Source organism: Amblyomma maculatum, chromosome 1 (assembly GCF_055883805.1).
Source record: "Amblyomma maculatum isolate TAMU_Amacu chromosome 1, ASM5588380v1, whole genome shotgun sequence".
Taxonomy (NCBI): Eukaryota; Metazoa; Arthropoda; class Arachnida; order Ixodida; family Ixodidae; genus Amblyomma; species Amblyomma maculatum.
Window position 1 is genome coordinate 429,354,876 of NC_139344.1, and position 24,972 is coordinate 429,379,847.

Here is a 24,972-nt window from a genome sequence, read left to right on the forward strand (position 1 = left end):
TAGGTAGGAATACTTTATTTTGACACAGAAGCTATGGCCAACGTGTGTAAGTGAAGTGCAGACTTGTGAGTACACTGTTGAGCCAGTAGCACAGGGAGCAGTCAACTTGGACCAGGGAATGCCATGCTTTGAAAGGTGGGCAGCTGTTGTGATCTCTCGACTAGCATCAGTCACGTGCAGGATCGGCTGTCATGGGGAGAAAAAACAAAAGTATGCAAGCTCAGAACAATAACAAAACACTCAGAGAAATTCAGAGACGTACTAAATTTAAATAAAAAGATAACAGGCCTGCAGACTATGCAGCAGCTCATATATTCTAATAGTGGATTTGCATATGGTCACTACACCCTCAAAAAGGAAAAGCACAAATGCTGAATTCATGACTCGTCAAAGGAACCAGACCAAAAGAAAAGCGTGCACCATGTAGCATAGCTCAAGAATGAGAAAAGCCAAAACAGCAAAAAGGTTACCCTAAGTAAGGCCAGTACTAGTGCTCTCTGCATGCGTGCGACAATGTATCACTGCAGTGCACATGCACAGCAGAAATGTACACCGTGGGTGGTAAAGAACTGATATGAAGTTATCAACACTGGCCGCAGACATCAGAACAGACCGGTGATTGTGCTTTGGTATAACGCAAGCGTGCGGACTTTGGTAGGTTGTGAAGCATATAAATAAACGCTGAGACATCTTGAAAACCATGTGTGCACATTTTCATTTGCTGCTGCATCCAAGAAGTTTCACTTGCACTGTTCATTAAACGACATGCGTTGCTCTCGAATTGTAGCGTTTGTCGACTACACAGCATGATTCCAGAATCGCGACTAATTCAGCTGTGGACTTTTCATTTTCTAAACTTGCGAAATCCTTCCTATGGGCTGTGAAAAAGAATGAGGAACTGTTCCACCCAAATGTAGTCGCTCGCACATGAAGCAGCCACAAATCATTTTGTGCCAAACAGTAGTTTCCATACAAGTAACAAGAAGTTCTCAAGCTATGTGACAGGATCATAGCTATTTACTTTGAGGGTGGTCACAGCAAATAGGCAACAACCACAAGATGGCCAAATCCCTCACTGAACTGCAGCACCACAACAGTTGCTACAATGCCAGCATCATAAAACCTCTGGCTGTCTTTGATATATAGTCCTCATCACAAATACACCAGCTCATGTTGTTAAGGAGGCTGTCCATGAGCATCTTACTTCTCAAAGCAGCTGAAAGTATTGCAAACTGAGACCAACACTTGACTAAGTGCAGTAGCAGCACTACTAACATTCAGTGTGTTAATGGAGTATAGACACCCTGAAACAGATAAGACAAAAAATCAATTATAAATTATTTAGCGGTTGAAGATAAAAATCAGGTGATGATCTGTACAGAGTACTGTCTTGCATGTCGTTAACAAGCAAAATGCGACCAAGATTAGGTGCATATGCTCCTGTAAGATGAAGTACTGCACTCGCCTAGCCCAAGCAGTGCGAGTACCTCCAGTCAAAACGCTTTCAAGTGCCATCATCCATGAGATGGTTGCCCAATAGCAATCGGAATTTTCATAATGCTGCGTTCCTTATCTTCAGCCAGCATTTTTCACTCTTCCCAATGGATGCAACCCTCCCCAAAACTCCAAACTCAAGACATCAATTCAGCCATGCAGAACTGTCAATAATGACCTGAACCACAAACCAACTTGGAGAGGTAGAAGCAGGCTCGAGCACTTTGAAGCTATTAAAACTGAAGTTTTGAAGCATTCAAATTGTTTTGGAGCACGTTTCTAAAGTCAAATGATTTTATTAGCTGAATAATTTATACCTGACATACCAAAATAACCTATTCGATTCCTTTTTATTCAAAGATCAATGCATTGCTGAAAATATAAGACTAACAGCCAAAACATGTACAGATATTTAAAATAACACAAATGACCTTAGAAACAATTTGGAACAAACTAGCAGAAAATGCAATGCTTGTTTCCATACTTGATGCCCGAACGATAAGTTCGACTAAAAACATGACTATTTCAGCCTGAGAAATGTGGACTATACCACTATGATGTGCTCAAGCACCACTGGACTAGTTCGGAGTTCACATCAATAAGCAGCACATTTCCACTCCCTATCGTGTGCATATAATTTTTTTTATCCATGCCTGTTCTGATAAAATTTCCAAGGCACTGGTCAGTAATCCCTTCAGTGCGGATAGACTGCACTCAAGGGTTGCCCTTTCCCCCTTCAGATGCCCTACTCCATGGCCTTCTGTCAGTAGCTTCTCAAGTTTTTGCTTGAGCGGCACCCGAGCTTAATTTTAACACGTTAATGATGGGCCCTGCATGCCTGCCCAACACTTGTGACATTTCTAATGATTGACACCTTCATGGTGTCACACCCATAATACTGTATGTTTTTGTCTACATACAGAGGTTCAATGAAATAGATCTACGACTGCCAGAAACGAGGCTCATGCTGGTCTGGCTCATGGGATTTAACGTCCCAAAGCAACACAGGCTATGAGAGGCTCATGCTCTTCTATTTAGCAGAAAAGGAAAAATATATAAAGGCTCTGTTACGGCACAGGTATGCAAACCAACAGAATGAAATTGAGGAAGCATATAATTAACTAATAAAAAAAAAATCTGCATTGGTGATGAACGGTAATTAGTAGTGTATCTACTGTCAAATGAAAAATAACTCATTGCAAACTAGAAAAACAAAAACAAGAAACATGCCACCGTTGAGGTCCGCGACCTGCACATTATGCATCCCATGCTTTACAAACTACTAGCTACAATGATGGCTGTGCAATCTCTTACTTTCAAGCTATTTATGTTGCATGTATCCCAACATAGACAGCGTTCACCAGTGCTCAACTAAACTGCAGCAACAGACGTGGGAATGCCCTGTAAATACAGCAACAAGGTTAACAACTGGGCGAGTTGGTAATCATTCATTTTAAGCCAGCCAAAAGACTAGACACAGAGAAGCCAGCCTCATCTCGTTAGCTTCTATTCCCTGTCTCGTTTTTTGGCTGGTTTAAAATAAAATACAGCAAGTGCCAAGTAGAACATGATGTGGAGTGTGGTGTCTGAAGGGTTGTGTATGAACGAGCAGTGCCGGCGCGGCGCGCCACTGCTTGTAGTGTGCCCAACCTCCGACAGGCAGTGAGACTCACGGATTCGGGCAGTACGGCCAGTGTGACTCTTTCGTCTTCCCACGACAACTCTAAACTGTTAGAAATTCGCTGAAAAAAAATGTATTAGTTTAGGCTGTTTACAGTCTCCAAACACACCACGAAATATGTCAGCTGTATTGCATTTCGCTTCTGCTTAAGGGGGGACATGGCTCTTAAAATTATTTTCCAATTTTTGACCAAATTTGATAAAACCTGGCATTCTGATTCAGTTTCTTGCACTGATTTCAAACATGTAACCATTTTTCCAGCTGCCCAATCAGAATACCAGGTTTTATCAAATTTGTTGAAAAACGTAGGAAAAATAGCTTGAAGAGCCATGTCCCCTTTAAAAGCAACCAGTTTGGCCATGATTTCAATTCGTGAAATCGCATTCAATTAGAATGAAAAAAAAAAATTGTCATAGGACTTCTTGCGAGGATGCTTTAATATTTAGACACCGTGTGCAGCAAAATATAACTGATTAAAATCTCGAGGAAACGCAAAGTAGCCAATAGCGTGCGTATGTAGCACGCCATGCCAAAACTGCCGTTCGTCAAGCGTAGGTACCACCTCCGTCAAAGAAAGAGAAAGCCAATATTCTTCTCGATTTAATTTATCTGTGAACTGGAGGCAACGGCGGTAGACAAAAGACAAGAAGCTCAGGCGGCGTGCCCGCCCTGTGGTGTGCGAGAGGTGCTGTTATATCATAGCTCACAACAGCACCGCTGCCAGGGCCGGCACGTGTTCTGGCTGCAATGCTCTTCACTGATTCTGCATGTAGAAGGCCCCGCCCTCAATTTCCTCTGTCGAGAAAGATGGCGCCGCTGCGGCAGCAAGACTGTATCTGTGGCTGAGGCGTCATGAGTGTTGAACACCAACCTTGAAAAAGATAGCACCTTACCAAGCGTTCGAATGTTGGCCCTTCCCAGTGGTTTGTATGAGGTTTCCAGTTCCTAGCCTCCAGTGGTATATAAAACTGACCATATGTGAAAGCGCCTTATCGCAGACCAGACTGCCTGTGCTTGCTGATAGCTGAAACAGCCTCATCTGGCGCTACTCTAATTTATTAGGCGAACTCCCCGCTGCACCACACCAGCGTAACCCGCACATGGCATTTTACGCTTTAAAACATGCAAGAGCGGTGTCTGACTGCTGCTCTTTAGTCACCGAGGGGAGTAATTTCATATATTTGTTTGTATCGTTCAATGTGGCCGGCGCGCGCCTAATTGTTTACGACACTGATTGACTATTTAAAAATTGCTCATTAAAGATTTATCTTATTTCATCGTCAAGGAGATTTCTAAACTCTATCAAGCCTTTGCGGCTATTTCAGTTATGAGACGTTCCAATCAACAGATTAAAATGAAAACCATACCCACATTTGGTTTTGAATTTTCTCATGTGGAGAAAAAAAAAAAAGTGTACATGACGCCAAAAAAACAACAAAAGGGCTGTGTCTCTGGAGCAATGGTCCTAAACCGGCTCAAAGTGTGAGGACGGCGTAGCAGAGGCGTCCGGATCACTTCGGCCACCTGGGATTCTTCAATGAAGCTGCCATCATCAAGTATATGCCTGCCATGCTTTCAGCTTCGACCAAAATGCCGTCTCCCAATTAGGATCAGACTAGGGTATCCCAGCTCAGTACTCGAGAGCTTTAATGACTAAGCCACCGCGGTGCCGTAATAAGTAAATAAATAAGCTAAGAAGACTAAACTTCTTTCTCGGAGCGTATCATGGTCATTTCATCCATTTCGCTGCAGCGACGCCGCGAATGTGTATTTTACTCCGACAAAGTGACTATAAAGGACATCGGCCCTCTGTGTACAAGCCCGAATCCGGCTCAGACCCGTACGTTTAAGCCCACCCCGAGTCCAGCAAAAATTTCCATGTGTCGGCCCAGACGGCCCGTGGGTTGAGCCGCACCCAGCTTTTGGGCCTGTCCATGCCCACGCAGTGTCGTGTGAAGCGCGTGCTACCTTCACCTGACGCTTCTACATAAGGTTTGACGATCTTCTATTTTTTCGGTTCCTGGGGCTGCCTTTCAGTGGTTCGCTTTCTACTTTTCGATGTCTGAAAGGTAGGCAAGGCAGGCAGAGAATATAGTGGGGACCGCTTACTTTGCTAGCAACACTTTGCAGCATATGCCCATTTAACTCTGTCGTCCATGTTTTGGACACAAACCTGGGCTCAAAGTGCCCCTCACAAACAGTGACAGTACAGCTCGGCCCTTTCTTGGCATGCCGGCCACCATAGCTGAAGTCGTTCGACATCTTTTCGCACCGAAGAAAGCTGACATTTTTCATTGCAGAATATGTAGCCTGTATTGCAGCGGTGAACAATGCACTTTTTTCCACATTACATTACATTACAACTTAGAATATACCATGATCGAAGAAAGGCGTGGAGCGGGGGCGTCAGCGAGAAAAACAAAATGCGCACCGATGCAAGTTGAGAACTGACTGGCAATCTTGCGGTGCCAGATAAGTTTGCGGGCTTCGCCCAGAAGGAGATTCCGAAGGGGCGGCCAAGGTCAAGGGGCAGCTTGACGCGGGCTGATTTATGACTGTCACGCAGGCGACCGCTTCTCGGAAGTGAGCCCAGAACACACGGCAGCGGGCGACGCTGCCGGCTCTGTCCGTCCCGCGACAGAGGCAGATCAGTGCAAGTGGAAGGCACAGCATAAGCGCAGTGGTTGTGGGTTCGGCGCTAACTGCTGTGTCTCCCGGTTCGAGTGGAGAGGGCGCGGAGGCCATAAATCCCGAAACGCGGCGTAACACGGGCCTGGGGAGAACGCGCTGTTGACATGTCTTCATGGGAAGACGCCTGTACGTCCCTTTGAATCCGCCGCCCGTGTGCAACCAACCAAGGGCAGGGATCGGAATGTTTGGGCCTGAGGTTTGCGTGTGTGTGTTTATGTGTGCGTTTTCGGAAGTGTAACCGTCGACGCCGTTTGTCTTTGCGACTGCTTGGCACCTCTTGCGTGGGAGGATTTTGGAGAGGGAGAAATCGCAGATGTATGTGTTTGTGTGCGCAACCACTCGCCGCGTAGTGCATGCTTTGTGTTTGTATTAACATGCATAGGAGAGGGGTATATGTGGCACAGCGATTGGCCAGCCCATTTTGAAGGACTGCATGTTATTGGCCACAGAGTGACTAGTCGTTGATTGGTTAACGGACTAGACTCGAATTTTGAGCGCTAAGGAAGGAGCGTTGGGACAGTTGGGCTCGGAGGACGGTAGGGCTCAGACGAGGGCAGACGGGTTGTTCGAGGAGGGAGGCTAGGCTGACGGAGGTCTCAAGGGACTCCGGCCTAAAGAGTAGCAGAAGGCCAAGGTCTGATTCTGCTAGCCTCTGACCTCCGATCGTGCACCCAGTTGCAGTTAGCCCTCTATGTTTTGATATCACATCTGACGACGTTATTGTAAATAGTTTGTAAACAAGTGTAAATAAATGTGTGCAGCCGAGAAGGGAAGTCCTCATCTCCGCACCGCAATGTGTTGCTGAGCTACGGACGCAGCGGTGGTCACCAACACCACTCGGTACGAGCGAAGGCAGAAGAAACAGCAAGAAGCACCTGCTGTATAGGGAAGCCCATCTATTCCCCACGCCTTCGCCCGAAGAGTTTAACTGCACCCAGCGAACCCGCGGCCACCAACAGTCAACGCAGTCTCTCGACAGCCTACGGAAATCAGAGCATCAGTATCGTCACTTACTGTTCGGTGCGGAGCGGCCCGTTCACACACTTCTAACACCATGATGCGGAGGTTGTGGGTCCGGGCCGACCAGTGGCATATGGTAGCTTTTTGCTAAACAATTACCTTTCAGACAAACTCATAATGAATTATCCATTGACCCCCCGCCATTATGGGCATAGAGCAGGGGGTCTCAAACTCATATTGCTATGTGGGTTGCATTAAGAAAGCTTTTTCTCTCATGACCCAGGAGCCAGAAATCAACAAAACAACAGGAAACAAAGTACAATAAATAATAATAAAATGAACAAAAATAAGCAAAACTTCGTTTTGTCAGACCAGGCCCTCCTATTACTGCAAAAGAAAAGCCGCTTCAGGATCGCTCTGAGAGGGTACTGAAATGCTACACCTGTTAATAAATACTACCACACTTATAATCCTCAAAATAAATAAATAATAAAAAAAAAAACAACTTGGAAATAAAAGAGAAGGCAAGGATGTCTGGCTCCTTGCTTTGAAGGCATAGTGATGTCAGATGAAAGTTCACGTAGATTAAGTGGTCAACGCTTTTTAAAAAATGAATGTATACTAACTGGTACAAAGTCCGAGTTTATTTTAGTTGGAAATTAGGGCTGGTGGTAATGCTTTCAAAAATGTCAGCTGAAAAGTTTGAGCTGGCGGACTGCATCACGCAGCTCCGCGGGCCGTGCGCCAAGGCCCCTGGCATAAAAGGATAATCTTTGATGAGCGGAAAGAAAGTGTTCAATGTTGGCGAGAAGATAGTGGATGGAGTGGAGAGGCTGCATTCCCCATTCTCAGCAAGGGAAACTAGAATGCTTCTTTGCTCGTCAAGTGAAGAGGATATACTTTAGGCAGGCATTGCCTCTGCTACGAAATGGGCACCACCCTAGGCAGTGTACACCTGGCCAATGTTTTAACAGTACCATGTGACCGTCGACTGCCCGGCGCTGCTGCGCCGGAAGATGCAGGACTGCGAGGGCGTGCTCACAATTCTTGATGCTGCAGTGAACCTCGTTTGCTACGCTGCTTTGATCAATGTGAAGCAACCCTGCCACAATTGGCTGGTAGGCATGTCGGTGCCCGGAGAAGCTGTCATTGTTTGTTTTTAGCCGCAATAGTATCTGCATATCATGCGAATGATATCTCCAAAGCACACACATTTCCAATAAAAAATCCAACTTTCGCCATAACTCTTGCCATAAAAAAAAAAAAAAAAAAAAGAAAGAAAAAAAAAAAAAAAACACCTGAGACAGTATTTGCAAATAGAACCAAGGACAAGTGTAAAATTTGGAACGTTACAAGCTTGCACAGATTTAATCCACAAGCACATAGCAGAGCGCGCTCAGAACTCCGATATGAAACTCGATTCAAGGGGTTGCTGCCAACAGAGCAGAACAGCCAAGCAGACAACACGCGCTGAAGCAGCACGATTACATCTCCCTGCTTGTTACCTCTCCTGATTTCCACTTTGTTTCTGCTCGGACAGTCGATGCTCGAGCGATACTGTTAAAGAATTGGCAGGGTGTATATTCTGTGCTGCTTGCCTTGCAAGCCATTGATGCCAATCTTGCAAACCTCATTTTATCTTTCACAGTGGTTTCCAAAGCTATAAAGTTCTTGCAGGAACTTTGTCACACACACACACACACACACACACACACACACACACACACACACACACACACACACACACACACACACACACACACACACACACACACACAAAAAAAAAAAAAAGCAACACAACCAACCTGTGCAGGAATATCATTCGTTAAAGAAGGCAGCTTTGCCAGTTTTTCACAGCGAATTGAGAAGACAATATAGCGTGGTTTGATCTTCCATCTTGCGCAAACATTTGTTTGTTTTTGGAGCTAGTCTGGTTTTCTTAGTCTGAATCAACTGTTACATTGCACACTGTTTGCAATGCATTAATTGCAACTGAGAAAGAAAGGCTGCAAACTACAAGCTGGACACTGCAGCTGCAGGAATGCTTGCTTGTTTGATTCATTCATGCACTCTATGCAAACTGGGGACCTGTGCCCAAGCATGTTCCCCATGTAAAACAAATGACCAGTCGCGGTGGCACAGCAATTGTTTTGAAATTAAGTACAGGGCTCACCTTGTGGCGTTTGAGCATATGCTGTCTCCGCCTTTCATAGTCCCATTTGTTCAGCCTCAGCAACCAGCAAGTACATGCTAGACTCCAAAACACATACCAGGAAGGTCCCTGCGTACCAAATATTAGACGTCAGCTTATAAGCGATCTTCACACACACAAAACAAATTGAATTTAAAACAAGTACATATTGATGCACTTTAGCGAAATCGCTTACCTCACCGTAATCAGAAAGCGGCCCTGCATACATTTGACCGTGCGCAGTCATAAAATGAGGTATGAAATCATTACACCGCGTCATAGCAACGAGGGCCACACAAAATGATAGTATGTCGCACAAATGGTTAGTACGTCGTGGTGCATCGAAACAAAAGCTTCCCACACAGGCCTGTGTAATCCTCGCCTTTCCTGCTTCTACGCGTTGTTTTGTCATGTCCTAGTACCTCCTAAAGTCCCTCTATCAGCTCAGAGACGTTACAATCATTAACTATTCACCCAGACAGGTGCGGAAAGTTTACCCAAGTTTCCCGCCCTTTTCAAGCGCACGCAAGACTGATAGTCAGGCGTGCTTTACATGACTGAGATTTTCGTGCGGTTGGCCTAATAAACGGTATTTAACCGCATGTTCCTTAGTGTCGAACTGCGTTGAGCTTTCGATTGAAACCTTCGATAATACATCTTTGGGGCGTTCGGGCCCACTGCCGGCCAAGCAGGCTCAATGGTCAACAGAACATTCGGGCGCACAGACGTTGAAAACTAAATGTAGAACTCTAGACAGTGGGCAATGACTCAATAAATGCATACTGAAGTATCTTAAGAATAGAAAAAATTGCTTACGTACCGTACAACACGAGAGCACACGGCTGACACGGCGACACAGCTCTCACGCCTCCCACCATGAAAGACGACGACCAGCCATTTTGCTACTAAAAGCAACACAAAACCCACAAAACAATAGCCGGATGTGACGTTTTTCGTAAACCAAATAAGACGTCATGGGTTGCAGCAAGCATTTTGCTCCTGCAACCCGGTTGCAGGAAGCATTCGCTGCTGCAACCGGGTCGCAGCAGACGGCGCCTAACTCAGGCGGTTTGCAAGAGGGACGCGGTGAGATCATAAGTACAGACTTTTGCTGCATGACAACATAATTGCCCACCGTTTTGCGTGTCAGTATAGCCATGGATTGCAATGCAGTGTCGTTGGGCTCACATTGTGTTCTTGTCACCGTAAAGCCGCGACATTTGTGTGCGTGCAACAGTCAATGCTCACAACTACGGTCACCTGTGCTTGAGCTGCGATAAAAACGGCAGGCTTGGCTACATTGAAAGTAGTGACAAACGTTCTCCATGAAGGAATGACTGTTCATGTCAAACCCAAATTCCGGTCCTAAGACGTGTGTATCGTGGAAGCTGGCCACCTGCCGATAATGCTCGGCTGGACCTTGTTTTGTAACATTTCTAAAATGTTTTGTTTGTTGTAAAGTTTGGCATGGGATATATGTGTATAACCTTCTTGTATTTAAAACGGCATTTCGTGCGTCAAAAACATCTAGTATAATTTCTCCATAGATAAAAATAACAGTTCTCTCACCTTTCAGAACACTGTAGGGCAGTACATTTATGACCCGATTTAACTGCAGCTTTGAATATAACTGCTCTGAAAGCGCTCGTGTTATTGTCATATACCGTTCGTGTAGACCTGTGTTACTTTGATTTCACAGTTCCTTATTGCACGTTTTCTTGCTTTGACAAGATAGTGGCGATGTACCTAACCTCTCGCGACGCGCCAAAGCTCATTAGGACGAATAATAAGTGACTGAACCTCATTTTCAATGTGCAGGATAAGGGATGTTTTTTTTTCTTCTGTACAAGTCAGTAACCATGCAAATATGGGTAGGAAATGATGTTTTATTTTCTCTTAAATAGTCTGTCAGGTAAAAAGCAAATGTACAGCTGATTCTTCACTTACTAACATTACAAATTAAGAGAAAACATTCTCCTCAACATTGTTTATTTATAGTGGCTGTTGGCTACTTAAAGAGCCACTAATTTCATTTCTGTTGTCTGCCTAGCAACTTAACGACAGCTTCGGTTCTAGTAGTCTTGATGCTATTGGCAGTATAAGAAGGTTCTCACAATGCTTCGCTCTTTCATAACATTTCACATGACGGGTACGATAACGCTGGTAATTCTGCATCCATTGCTGTAGTCAAGGGTGGCACTGATGGATACACTCAGCGTTAAGACAGATGTCTCCGTAGCTCAGTTGCAAGATCCATGTCTGTACTTTTGAATGTGGTGCAGGACAAACTGTTTCTCAGGCATGAATGCAGTTGGTACGCAGGCATACTGCCTTTGGCAGCATTGCATGTTGTGTATGAAATTGCATAGTGTGCAGGAGTCCAAAGCATTTTCTGTACAATGTAGCAAATGCTTTACATCCGAATGACAGTTTGCTGACTGTTTCAACTATATTTTCTTTGTGGCAATTGAATACTCCACGTCCAGGTAAAAAAAAATATACCTAGCTCTGGGGGTGAGAAACACAGCAGGACATTTTAAAATGTAAATTTTAAAAATAAGAATGTTGCTCTGAACATCTTCGAAACATGAAAATAAAAGATGATGTAACTACCTGCTGCCTAGATAGCGGGCAGTAACGAGCCCACCATTAAAATGAAGATCAGTGATGCAATGATCCCAAACACACAACCTCAGGGGTATGTACAGCCCCCCTCTTTTTCTAAGTCAGCTCATTACCGAATGTTGTTAGTTATTTTTTTTTTTGTACACTACTGAGAATTTTGTTAATAGTGCCGGGAGACGAGCATGCATGCAAAGGGACACATTGTCATTAGCTGACTTGTGGTGGAAGAAACCATGACTTTCTCATGAAATAAAGTATCATGATCGTCAGCCTGAATATACCGACTGCAGGGTGAAGGCCTCTCCCATATTTCTCCAATTAACCCGGTTCTGTGCTAGCTGCATCCACTTGACCCCTGCGAACTTCTTTATCTCATCCGCTCACCTAACTTTCTGCCGCCCCCTGCTACGCTTTCCTTCCCTTGGAATCCAGTTTGTTACCCTCAGCGACCATCGGTTATCCTCTCTTGGCACTACATGTCCTGCCCATGTCCATTTCTTCTTAATTTCCACTAGAATGTCGGTAACTTGAGTTATTTCTCTGACCCACTCTGCACGCTTTCTATCTCTTAATGTTACCCCTACCATTTTTCTTTCCATAGCCCTCTGGGTTGTCTTCAACTCAAGTAGAACCCTCTTGGTTAGCCTCCACATTTCAGCCGGTAGGTGAGTACAGAGATGCAACTGCTGTATACTTTCCTCTTGAGCGATACCGCTAAGCTGCTAGTCATAATCTGAGTACTTGCCAAATGCGCTCCATCCGAATCTTGTTCTTCTGGTTATTTCCTTTTCATGGTCCGGATCTGCGGTTACTACTTGTCCTAAGTAGACATATTCGCCTACTACTTCCAGTGCTTCGCTGCCTAACATAAACTGCTGTTCCTTCCTAAGGCTCTTGAACATTACCTTAGTCTTCTGCATATTCGTTTTCAAGCCTACCTTTCTACTTTTCCTCTCTAGGTCACCAATCATTCTTTGCAGTTCATCTCCTGAGTTACTTAGCAAGGCAATGTCATCAGCAAATCGCAGATTACTGAGGTATTCTCCATCTACCCTTATCCCTAACTGCTAGCATTCCAAGTCTCTGAATACTTCCTCTAAGCAAGCTGTGAATAGCACTGGGGAGATCGTGTCTCCTAACACCTTTCTTTATGGGAATTTTGTTACTTTATGCAGAACTATGGTTGCTGTGCAGCCAGTATATATATCTTCCAAGACTTTCATGTACGGCTCGTCTACCCCCTGATGTCGCAATGCCTGCATCCCCACCGAGGTTTCTACTGAGTCAAATGCTTTTTCGTAATCAATGAATGCAATGTATAAGGGCTGGTTATATTCCGAGCATTTTTCTATCACCTGGCTGATGGTATGGATATGATAGATAGTAGAGTACCGTTTCCGAAAACCTGCTTGATCCTTTGCTTGATTGCAGTCTAAGGCTGTCCTGATTCTATTAGCGATTACCTTAGTAAATACCTTATACGTAACAGGCAGTAAGCTGATTGGTCTGTAATTTTTAAGGTCCTTAGCATCCCCTTTCTTATAAATGAGGACAATGTTTGCATTCTTCCATGGTTCCGGTGCAGTCAATGACACCGGGCACTGCGTATACAGGGTAGCCAGTTTTTCTAGCACGATATCCCCCCCGTCATTTAACAAATCTGTAGTTATCTGATCCTCTCCAGCTGATTTCCCCCTTTTCATAGTTTCTAATGCTTTCTTGACCTCGTCCTTCATTACTGGTGAAACGTCTGACTGTTTTTCCCTACTGCCAATCTGATTACGGTCCTGACTACTTTGGCTGCTGTAGAGATCAGTATAGAACTCCTCGGCTACTTTGACTATCTTGTCCATATTCGTGATGACATTGCCCGCCTTGTCCCTTAGCGCATATATCTGGTTTTTGCCTATGCCCAATTTATTCTTTACCGCTTTAAGGCTTTCCCCGCTCTTTACAGCATGGTCAATTTTCTCCACGTTATACTTTCTTATATCAGCTAATTTGCGCTTATTAACTAGCTTTGATATCTCGGCCAATTCTATCTGGTCTGTTCGATTGGAAGCTTTCATACTCTGGCGTTTCTTAATCAAATCTTTCGTCTCCTTAGACAGCTTACCGGTATCCTCTCCAACTATCCGACAGCTTACTTCTACAGCGCACTCAGTAATGATGTCTCTGAAATTATTGTTTATTTCTTCTAGGGTAATGTCGCCATCCTCTGTTAGAGCTGAATCTCTATTCTGTTGCGAGATCCTGAAATTTTCCGCCCTCCCCCTCAACGCTAATTCGTTGATGGACTTCTTTCTTACTAATCTGTTGCATTCATTATTTAGACTAATTCGAGACCTCACCATCCTGTGGTCACTGCATCGCACTTTCCCGATTACCTCTACATCTTGCATAATGGCAGGGGTTGAACACAGTATGAAGTCAATTTCATTTTTAGTCTCCCCGTTACATTTCCATGATGTCCATTTCCAGTTCTTCCGTTTGCTGAAGACGGTATTCATTATTCTTAAGTTATTGTGTTCTGCAAACTCAACTAGAGTAACTCCCCTCTGCTATTCCTAGAACCAATGCCATAGTTACGTAATACCTGGTCTCCTGCCTGCTTTTTCCCTACCTTGGCATTGAAGTCACCCATTAGTACAGTATACTGCGTCTTTACTTTTCGCATTGCCGATTCTACATCTTCGTAGAAGCTTTCAACTGCCTGGTCATCTAACTACATGTAGGTGCATAAGCCTGTACAACCTTCAGTTTATACCGCTTATTAAGCCTAATTATGATGCCTGCCACCCTCTCATTAATACTATAGAATTCATCTATATTACCCGCTATATACATATTGACAAGGAAACCTACTCCTAGTTCTCACCTCTCCAGTAAACTTCGATAACACAGTACATGCCCATCCTTCAGTATAGTATATGCTTCATTCGGCCTCCTAACCTCACTAAGCCCTATGACATCCCATTTCATACCCTCTAGTTCCTCTAACAGCAGTGCTAAACTAGCTTCACTTGCTAGGGTCCTAGCGTTAAACGTTGCTAGGGTAAGTTTCCAATGGTGGCCTGTCCAGCGGAGCCAGGAATACTTAGCACCCCCTGCTGTGCCACAGGTCTGACCGCCGCCGTGGTCAGTTGTTCCGCAGCCGCTCGTGACTGAGGGCCGGGTTTTGATAGGACTAATCATGGGAGGTTGCGGCCAATTACTGCACCAGGGTGGCCAACTCCTGTTCTGGTGAGGGAGTGCGTTGCTGGAGGGGTTCACCGTTATCAGGTCGCACCCCAAACCTGTTTATGCAATTCCATCGACACGCAGATTTTTTTTTTGTCCGGTGGAGAACTGCGCGACACCAGGATTCGAACCCCGGTCCTTTTGCATGCGAGGCAGATGTTCTACCACTACGTCACCGCTATAGTGAATACAAATAAAATCCTGGCTTCAAAGCGACAGAGCCACAGTGCAAGCATAACAAGCATGCCACAAGATGGTAGCGACACTATGTGATCCCCAATGGATGCCTGTGCTTTGCTGTTTGGCGGTTGCATAAGGCAGCATGCTTGCGGTTGTAAGGATTTTGCAATGTCTCGCACACAATATTGCATCATTGGATGCTTGATGCACCTGCGGGAAGTGCCCACCAGAGGTGAAATTCTACCGCTTATTCCAATACCAGCAGGAGCACTGGGATTTTCTGTGCGCGTTGCATGAAAGGCTGCACATGTATAACTTTATGTTGATCTGTTATATCATGGGGCAAAGGTGCACATGTTTTACAGCATTCTTAGGTTTATTGCTAGTAACCTGAAATGGGGGAGGGGGGGCCTCGACAGATTTTATGGAGTGACTGCCCTTGTGTAAAGTAAAGTACCCATTTGCAATTTCTCATTAATGCCACAGTCATAAATATTGCTTTGTCCTACGCGACACATCAACAAAAATAAATATAACAATTGCTTCTCCTCTAAGTCTCAGGTACAACTTAATGGGGCGCCATGATGGTCACCAGACCACTAATTTTAGCCGGCCTCTAGGTTATTTCCACTTTCCCGATGCCCCAAAGCCCAATCATAATGGCAAAATCGTAGCACCTAATATTTTAATCCGTGTCAATAATCAGTGTTTTGGCACCGATGTGAGCGATACACGACGGCGAAGTTCTTTAACAGATATGACGTTTCCTTGCTTGGGCGCTGCTTCGCTGATTGGTTGAGCAATGTTCGGATCTCGGAGGTCAGCAAAACCACTAGAGTCCAAAATCGTGTGGCTGATCGTTTCTGCCGACGCTCCACAGATGGCGCAAGTTGTGTCGAGATCTCTCATGAAGCGCGCTCGCCGCAGCCGGGTCCGCAGCACTCCATAGCGGGCTTCCGCCAGCAGCCCACTGCCCAGGAGTTGATGGCAGCATTCTTAGATAGAGAACGTTGGTAGATGACCTAAGCACCTGTACGCCACTCCTCCGTCTCTGCTTTCGTACTCGTTCTCAAACTTTCGCACAAGTAGCACTCGAGTGATCAACAGCAGCACCAGCTATGGACACCGGCGGAATGCCAAAACGGCATTCCGGCGAGTTCCACCATAATGGCGAAATCGTCAGCGTAAACAAAGGCTGGATTGCAAAACCCGACACCTCAGCAATCATGCAACACACATGGTAGCTGCTACCATATTAACGATGCTGCCAAAAAGCACGGGGACAGGTTGAGTTGGACAGGCAACTATGGTGAACAGCTTCCGATAAGTCAGCAGAAAGCTGCGTTTCTCATAGGTTCCGCCCAAGTCGGGCACTGGGTGAGCGAAATGGAAGAGGGTTTCTCTCTCACATCAGTTCAGACAAGCTGTTCTTTTTTTCTTGTATTTAGAATTTTATAAACTCTTGTTTCCGTGCGCCGATTTTTGTAATTCTTTTTGAACTGACATCGGCCCGGTGCAAAGCACCTTGAGGTTGGCTGGAATTACCAGCTTGACGACTGTCACTGTGCCCCTTTAAGTCTGCTGTAACTGCCACACGCAAAAAGGTAACCATCCGGCAAACTTACAGAAGAATGCTATCAATGCTTCTGGCTTGCTTGGTGTACTCAAAAATCAAAAACTGGTTCTGTTTACTGTTCAGCGGAGTAACACACACGCCGGGACGCATTCATTGGTCATTGTTAGCAACTGCTGTTTTGTTTAAGTTGTATCCTACTTATACCATCCATGTCCCCCCCCCCCCCCCCAAACCACCTAGTGATTTAAATGAAATCACAACAAAACAAAGTGTACCACCCGTCACCAAAAACAATAACAAAATAACAGGTGGCCGACACCAGAGCTCCAAGAACCTTTGCTCGCTAAGGAGGTGACATGTCCGCTCCAGGTAGAACCAGACCTCCATCCGTACTTTTGCAAGCACTTCGCGAATGCCCAGGTTTTGACACCTCTCCTCTCCCCTAATTTTATTTCCTGTGGGAACCCCTGAAGTTGACTTAAATAAGACAAATAAGGTTAAGGTTTCATTACAGCTATATTTTAAAGCACTCAGTTACTAACTATGAAAATAGCTATCAGTTAAATAAGGCTGGTGATGTCTATCACAGCTAAGAAAAATATTTTGCCCATGGCAATGCTGCCACTGTCCCCAGCTTAGAGAAAATATAAGTTCCTGCAAAACAGATATTGATACTATTGTCATCACAGAGGAAGATCTAGAGAAATATGCCAGTATTTTTACTCCTCTCCAGGAGCAAACTTCCCCTTATTGTATTGCTGAGTACTATTAAAAATTTCACACTTAGTCAGAATGCAGACAGAATTACAGAAAACACACCCACAGTTGCATTTCTTGAGAAATTGTAATGAAGGGAATGCCTCCACTCAGTGCCTTGGCTGGGCTGTACACAACTGACAGATTTTGATAGACAGTATGTTAAAAAAAAAAAGGAACGTAGTTAACTTTGGAGGTTCACTGAAGTACAGATGCCTGTGGGACTAGTGGGGCAGCACTCAATTTTTTTGTCTATATTATTGATGAGATCTAGAACAGCTTCCCAGCTTTATTTCACATACTTCCAGCTGAATATAACTTATGCGCTGCTGCTTCCCTAAAGGGACACTGCAGACAGTTCATCCTACTTATCTAAAAAAAAAAGAACATTATGCATAGGGTTTTTTCTGGGTAGTTCAATATTTTTGCAGCAGCAAGAGGTGCATTTATTACATCAAAAACTATCAAAACGTAACATTTATTTTCCCCTGCCATATGATTTGCACCTGTGGTGTCGGGATCAAAAGAAGTACTTGTAGAGTAAGCTTAGCGAATCAATCAACATGAGCCGAGTGACATTTGCAGGCGAAAGGCATGAAGTGATAGCTCTAGACCTAGGCTGGTAGTGCAGGCAGTAGGCTTCGCTCTCTCAGAAATGGTGTAGAACAGTCTGAAAAATTGCTGTGGCCTGTAGCACAGCATGGCTGCCCAAGAAGATCGAGTTACGGACTCGGCCAATGGAAGTCCCCAGCGTTGCCAACTACCCCCTTCCCCTCCGACCTACAAGACTAGTGGAATAAGGCAATAATTAATCATAAGCATCCACCAAAGCACAGCGATATGGCTGAAAAGGAAAGCTATGCAGCTTTATCGAACACTTGGTTGATAAAGCTGCATATCTTTTCTTGTAGCAATATGGCTGCCATCAGGTGGATGGCAATGAGTAATTACTTTTTATTGCAAGTCTGCCTTACCTTGGAGGTTTTCCCTAAGGCATATAACAATGGGCACTAGATGATTTTTTTGTGAAGTGACCCCGTGTTCAAATTTTTGTGCCTGCATGGTCTTGCTTTGTGACTAAACTGGTCACAAGTGGAAGTTGATGAAGATGGCGATGCATAGCATGAAAAAGTGGCTGTATAATGCGTGCGATGTCAAGGTGCAGCTATAGCTTAGTTGTTTAATGCAGCGCCCAGGGAAGCTGAACTGTGTAGTTTGCTATGGGTTTAAATCACATTCGTAACCGTGTGCCATTTATATGTGTTTTATTATGCACCCATCACGTGGTGCGTGGCATCACATTCTGACGATAAGAGAGTGGCTTTAGTGCCTCAGGGTTTCAGACCAGAAATTTGCTTGCATGCAATTTTTTTTTCTGTGCATGCACCATACTGTTGTACATGCACAGACCACAAGGTCACAATTCAGAAAATGTCATGTAGGCATCACAAATTTCTCCAGAAGAGCCCCCTTCAACTTTACGAGATGCAGCTCATGCTGCAAAACACACTTATCATCAATCTGTAATAAACGGCTGTGTAGTCTTGCATTAGAGATCTGCCTGAGTAAACATTAAGTAATGTTACCGCGGTTTACTTATAAAGGCGGCCATTGGTGACTTAGCTGTTTTTTAGTTTCCATACTTTTGGAATCTATAAACCTTCTATCATAGAAAAAGTCTGTCTTTCATTATTAGAACACAGTAATTTGTTGGTATAGACCAAGTTCATTTTGCCCTCGCGCTCAATGGCCGAATTGTGACGCGGTTAGTTTTGCATAGTTTCGGATTGAGGTATACGGTGCGTGACACTCTTTTTATGGGTCTCACCAGTAGAACAAGTTAGTTCGCTAAATACTTACTATTGCACAGGAATGTCAAATTTTAAATAATGTGTGTGTGTGTGTATACATGTGGGGAAAAGTGTTGTCGCGTATTGAGTATGATACCATATTTTTTTATGCCGGCCGGAAAAACTGATGCACGAAAAGGTAAAAATGAATAATGCCTGTGTCGAAGACACCGTCATCTGCGCTTGTGTAAACTGTTATTGCGTATGTGTATTGACAAGAAAATGCACATTTAAAAATGGCCGGGAATAAACTAAACTCGTAGCTATTTGCCCATGCATTTGTTGAGTCCCCCAGACACTGAGCGTTTTGCTGATAGTCCGTGTTGTAGTTAGCGGGATACGCGATATTTTATCGAACTGGATGTGTAGTTGGCTGTCCATGCAGTTTTTGGAAAGAAGAGTATAATTAGGGGAATGGAGGAATGATTGTCAATTACTAGTGGCTTAGCCCTTGCTTTGTCTTTCAGTATGTATTGTGTGTGGGGCAACAGTGTTCAGCAGGCGAGGAAAAGCATATTGATTGGCCCTGTTCGCAATTTTATAAATTGGCTGGTTTTGTACATTTCGCCTGTTTGCACAGATTCAGAATTTGGTGAATGACAAACGCCCGTAATGGTAATTTTCAGGTGATGTCACGGAACGGAAACTGCTGCTGTGTGTCATGGTGCAACAACAGGAGCACCGCGTGCAAGAGGCCTGGAGCTATTTTCTTCCGCATACCACGGGACAACAGGTTTGTGGTACTTCTTTTTTTCCAGCTTGCCATTCGGCCTAATTTAATGCACAAATAATCCTGTATTTCCCCAGCTACGTAATAGTTTACCTTAGCAATGTCCTTAGGCATGAAATGTTTTTGATGTAGCTTCAGTGATATGATTATTAGTGAATGATTTCACAGTGCAGCAAAATTTGCGTGAGATATTGCACCATACCAAGGTTGGTTGCATTATTCGGTTTAACGTTCCGCAGTAACCCAGGCTATGAGGGACATGCACAATAAGTGAATCATTCTTTTAATAACTGTGTCTTGCATTACTTTTCGAAACATAATTTAAACCTAGTTTGTTACATTTTCGTCAAAATACACTAGCAGGCCGCAATGTGTGCTGCATTTTGAGGACCTTGTGAAAGTACTTTTTCCAATCAATTAATGTTGCTGTGAACCACTTGTGGACAGGCTTGTAGTATGGGGAAGCAAATAAATTTTACGCACTAAACAATATAGTGATGCATTGCCTTAAACATGTATGCAGGGCAACCGCATGGATCTCATATAGTGGAAGACGCGACCTTTTGGGGAAGTCGATCAGTGCCCTGAACAATGGCTACAGAATATGTAACGAGCATTTCACGGCAAAAGATTTCATGGATCCTGGGCACACGCGACTCACTAAAAAGGCCGTGCCTACTGTTTGCCCAGGTATGCAAGGTGAGCCTATTGGAGCATGTACGCAGTTGTATATTGTAGAAAGTCATGTGGACAGCATTACATGCTATATGATGGACCGTTCTTATCAGCAAAGTTTGTATGTTTTCTTGTAACAAATCTGAATACGACTGGCCTCAGGTTTGTTTTATCGTCAAGGTCAATAATATACCCCTTTTGCTAAGCCTTTACGCACTGTTTGCCAAGCAGGAGGTCCCGCATTCACAGATGCGTGCCCGTATGATCAGTGTACTCATTCTGAAGATTGATTTGCCACCGTAATGGCTTAGTGGTTATGTTACTCATTGCAATAATGCAGTTCAAGAAAGTCTTGGTAAGGCTTCATTTCCTGCTACCTTTTTTTGTGCGTTGAAGTCATCAAAAGTTAGTGTCCGTATTTTAGATCACAATTGCTGCTCGCTCTCCATGCTTCCTTGGAGTTCATTGCAACCTTCTGCATCATGTTCATTCCTTGCATGAACAGCGTTGCAGCTGTGTTGCATGAACCCATGGACTACAGCTGAAGCACTGCAGATGCAACCAGTGAACTGTGTGGCCTTCCTCTAGGCAGTAGCATTCCTATCTGTCCTGAACGCGGTGCGAGCTCTGAAGAAGGGAAATGTGTTGGTTAGTGTTTGATTCGTTTCTAACTGCCGTAGTTCCATTTTCACTAGCATCCTTCAGTAGTATTGCTTGCATTTCCTCGCCATAGTAGCTATCATTTTACTTGTGGGAACAACGGAAAACGTAAAAAGCTCCGCAATCCTTTAATTCATGAACTGATTAAAATTATTGCCTATGATAAGTTTCCTATGATGAAATCATAACTTGCTGTGCATTGTTCTTAAATATGGCAAGTTATGCTTTGTCTGCAACTTAAGCTTAGCCCGCACATTTTTCGTTCGTTGTACGCTGAATTGCAGACCATGCGATCTGCCACAATTGCTATATTTTAGTTTTAAAAAGTTATATTTTTTAATGTTAAAAAGCGCACGTGACAAAAGTACTCAGGTAAGCATGTTGCGGCTGGTACCGTATGCAAATCTTGAAAACAGCCGTTGCACCGTACGAAACCGATGGCATGCACTAATGTCAAATCACGGGGTGTCTCAACGTTTCTACAACATTGTACACTTATGCACACTTGCTGTATATGTTATGTTGCAGTTACCCCTACATTTTCTATTGGCCGTGTCAGGTAATCAGTGACGCCGTAAATGTACCGTACATTTTATATTAGGTGTAGAAAAATCGCTCGTAGCAATGACTTCGCATGATATCGGAAATGTCGTGTAAACTGGTGAAACTGCCCCAATTAGTTGATGCACACAGGTACTTCACTGTGTGTGCTCTCATCTAGGCAATGCAAATTTATTCATTGTGCTAAAAATGGGCCCCGGCAGCACTGCATTTAGGAGAGCACTAACTTCAAGTGATGAGTGATGAGACAAAATATGTGGGGGCACCTATCGGAAAAATATTAAAAAGCCTCTGCTCTGCGAAATATGCAGCAAGTGTAGAGAGCCAACGGACAGTTTATCAGCAGGAAACCCGAACTCCGACTTTTCAAGAGCAGCTCTCTTGCATACAAAAGTGTGTGCACTCAAATGAACACAGCCTTTATTCTCAATATTTGGTTCATATTCTCTGTTCTTATCCTCAGCACTGCATCTGTCCAAGGACCATGGCTGTACCACAACAGACTTGTTGGGTGATGGGTCTCTACTGTCCCAACGTAGCTGCATCACTGACCCAGCTGAAAGGGCTGCGAGCCCTGAAGAAGGAGGCTGTGCTGGTTAGTGTTTGGTTTGTCTAATTCTGTTCAGTACACTTGAAAGTGAAATATTTTTAGGATACAGACTGTTACCATTTCAGTCAGTGTTGGAGTGGAAATTTTAAAAACATTTTGGCAAGCCTTCACATTCTGTGGCATTTACCTAAACACTTGATCGTCTCTTAGTCTCTGTGCTAATCCCGTGCTTTGTGCTTTGTTCAACCTTGTGATCTGGTGGAATGCATGGTTGTTATATGGCTGCTTTATAATTTGAAATGCCTTTGGGATGCTGCACATAGCCAGGAGGTGAAAGCCCACAAACATGCTGTGGGTAGCGCTTAGTGAGTATGCAGTTCACAAATGTGCTTTGTGAAAACATACGTGAATCGATGTCGGAATATTTCACTGACTGTCAGCATTTGTGCCATGCTGCATAGCTGGATACACAGTGTTTTCACTCTGCGAAACCCACGAAGGGTGCATAGGTCTCTTCGATTTGGCTTGTATTGACTGCACTAGTTCTGAATAGTGCTGCAGCTATGCCAGGCGGTCACGTGAGCATGCAGAGCCAGTTCCGACACTGGCGTGCGACGGCAGCTGCCAAAACGAGTACGCAAGCATAGAACTTTGTAACCTAGGAGACGCATGCACGCATTATATACATTTCATGTATTGCATACTATAGCATGATCACGTCCAATTTCGAAGCCAGCTGCCGTAGGCCTACTGCACTCGATCGGAAAGTGACGACGACTATGGGGCGACAGTGACATTGGCTGCGACCAGTTGACCAACATACGCGCAATTGCACGATTGTTATATTGGGCGGTCAGCGAAAATGCCATTCATTGCACCTGGGTACGAGAGAATTAACGTTGTAAGCAGTTGCCACAAGTATTAGTTTAAATAAGGCTGCCTGACGAGACACTTGATTGGTTCAGCGGTATAAATCCAAGGAATTCCGGTCTTCTGTCCAAAAGCAGTGCTGCTGAAAAGACGCACATACCTCATTGTGCGGTGTATACACTGAATCTCAAACGTCTATGTACTCCATGGGCGACAAGTTTCATGTCACAGAGTCGCTGCGCACGCTATCATGTGTATCGGGTCTCTCACACTCACTTGGCACGACAGAAACTGGATCAATTGCAAATGATTTTTGTTCATAGGTACCCATATTCTTAGGTCAAGACCAGTGCCACACAGTATGATAAAAAAAAAAAATACTACATAGAACAATGCGCGAAAGTGCCGTATCGCGGCCATGTACCACTACAATATGTGGCCACAACTACATATAATACCACTCCTCCACCAACAAAATGCTGGTCATCAGCATGCAGCCCAGCTACCCTGTATACGCAACAATACGCGGATCCATCAGTAGCGAACCATCCGGGTTCTGAAGGAGATGGACTTTACAAAGCTCTGCAGAATGATGTGCAGTGTCGTCTGCTCTTGGCTGAGCAGCGCGTATGCCATTGTGCACTTTTTTCTGCACCTCCTCTGGAGCGAGTGCACAATTGGCAAGAACTAACTCATGCGGAACTAGTCCTGCACCTTGACAAAATGAGGAGAGAAGTGCAGACGGTGCAGGCGGCACCGGCAAAACGACGACGGCAGTGCTGCACTACTTGAACTAGTGCAGCTGGTGCAGCCAAATCGAAGAGCCCACATCACATGTCTCGATAGCTGCATGGAACCTTTTTTTTTTTGGCATAGATACTGCAGCACTTCTGATGAGCAGCAGCTTAACTGGGCCAGTTTTCTCTTTTTCACTTTTGTGTGCCTGCAGGGTTAGCCTGGTTACCAAGGGACACCCTTGGTCTCCATCTGCCAACAAAATGGTACTAGATTATAATTTACCAACATGGTTTTTGCGCTGATTCTTTCCCCAGGGCAGGTTGAGTCATAAACCTGCTACCACTGCTTTGGTAGTACTGCAGTAAAGAGTTTTCAGGTGTTGGCACTATACCTGTTAAATAGACACCTAATTTTTGTTTGCAGGTTTTGTTATTTGTAACGATACGTAAGGCATTACTCAAATCACCACATGCTATTCACCTACCGTCAGTCATCATCATCATTATCAACCTGACTATACCCACTGCAGGGCGAAGGCCTCTCCCATATTTCTCCACTTAACCCGGTTCTGTGCTAGCTGCATCCACTTGATTCCCGCGAACTTCTTAACCTCATCCGCCCATCTAACTTTCTGCCGCCCCCTGCTACGCTTTCCTTCCCTTGGAATCCAGTTTGTTGCCCTAAGCGACCATCGGTTATCCTCTCTTCGCACTACATGTGCTGCCCATGCCCATTTCTTCTTCTTAATTTCCACTAGAATGTCGGTAACTTGAGTTATTTCTCTGACCCACTCTGCACGATTCCTATCTCTTAATGTTACCCCTACCATTACTAAGTAATTTATTATCGAATTTTTTTTTGTCACCTATTCCGGCTTCAACAGCTGACTGTGATCTTAAAGTTTGATCTAGGTCACAGGAGGGATGAAAAAACTGCAATGTAAT

At 44.4% G+C, this 24,972-nt stretch overlaps 1 protein-coding gene and 1 long non-coding RNA gene across 10 annotated transcripts in view; one reads left to right on the forward strand and one right to left on the reverse strand.

Moving 5' to 3' along the window:
* Nucleotides 1-9,972, reverse strand: LOC146209345 (uncharacterized). The gene is made up of 3 exons (XR_014706302.1): nucleotides 9,838-9,972; nucleotides 9,000-9,107; nucleotides 1-186 (listed from the first exon to the last, which is right to left on the reverse strand). It is a non-coding gene; the product is annotated as an uncharacterized LOC146209345 (long non-coding RNA).
* Nucleotides 9,973-10,074: 102 nt separating this feature from the next.
* The window catches only part of LOC146209346 (uncharacterized), a 40,194-nt gene continuing 25,296 nt past the window's right edge, over nucleotides 10,075-24,972 (forward strand). For 3 of the 9 annotated variants that reach the window (XM_084599710.1, XM_084599729.1, XM_084599731.1), the window contains exons 1-4: nucleotides 10,081-10,103; nucleotides 19,871-19,977; nucleotides 20,498-20,673; nucleotides 22,334-22,465. In XM_084599710.1, coding sequence (XP_084455836.1) covers nucleotides 19,874-19,977; nucleotides 20,498-20,673; nucleotides 22,334-22,465 — 412 coding nt within the window. In that variant the 5' untranslated portion in view covers nucleotides 10,081-10,103; nucleotides 19,871-19,873. The other 6 variants (XM_084599720.1, XM_084599715.1, XM_084599727.1 and 3 more) reach the window with 6 other exon arrangements.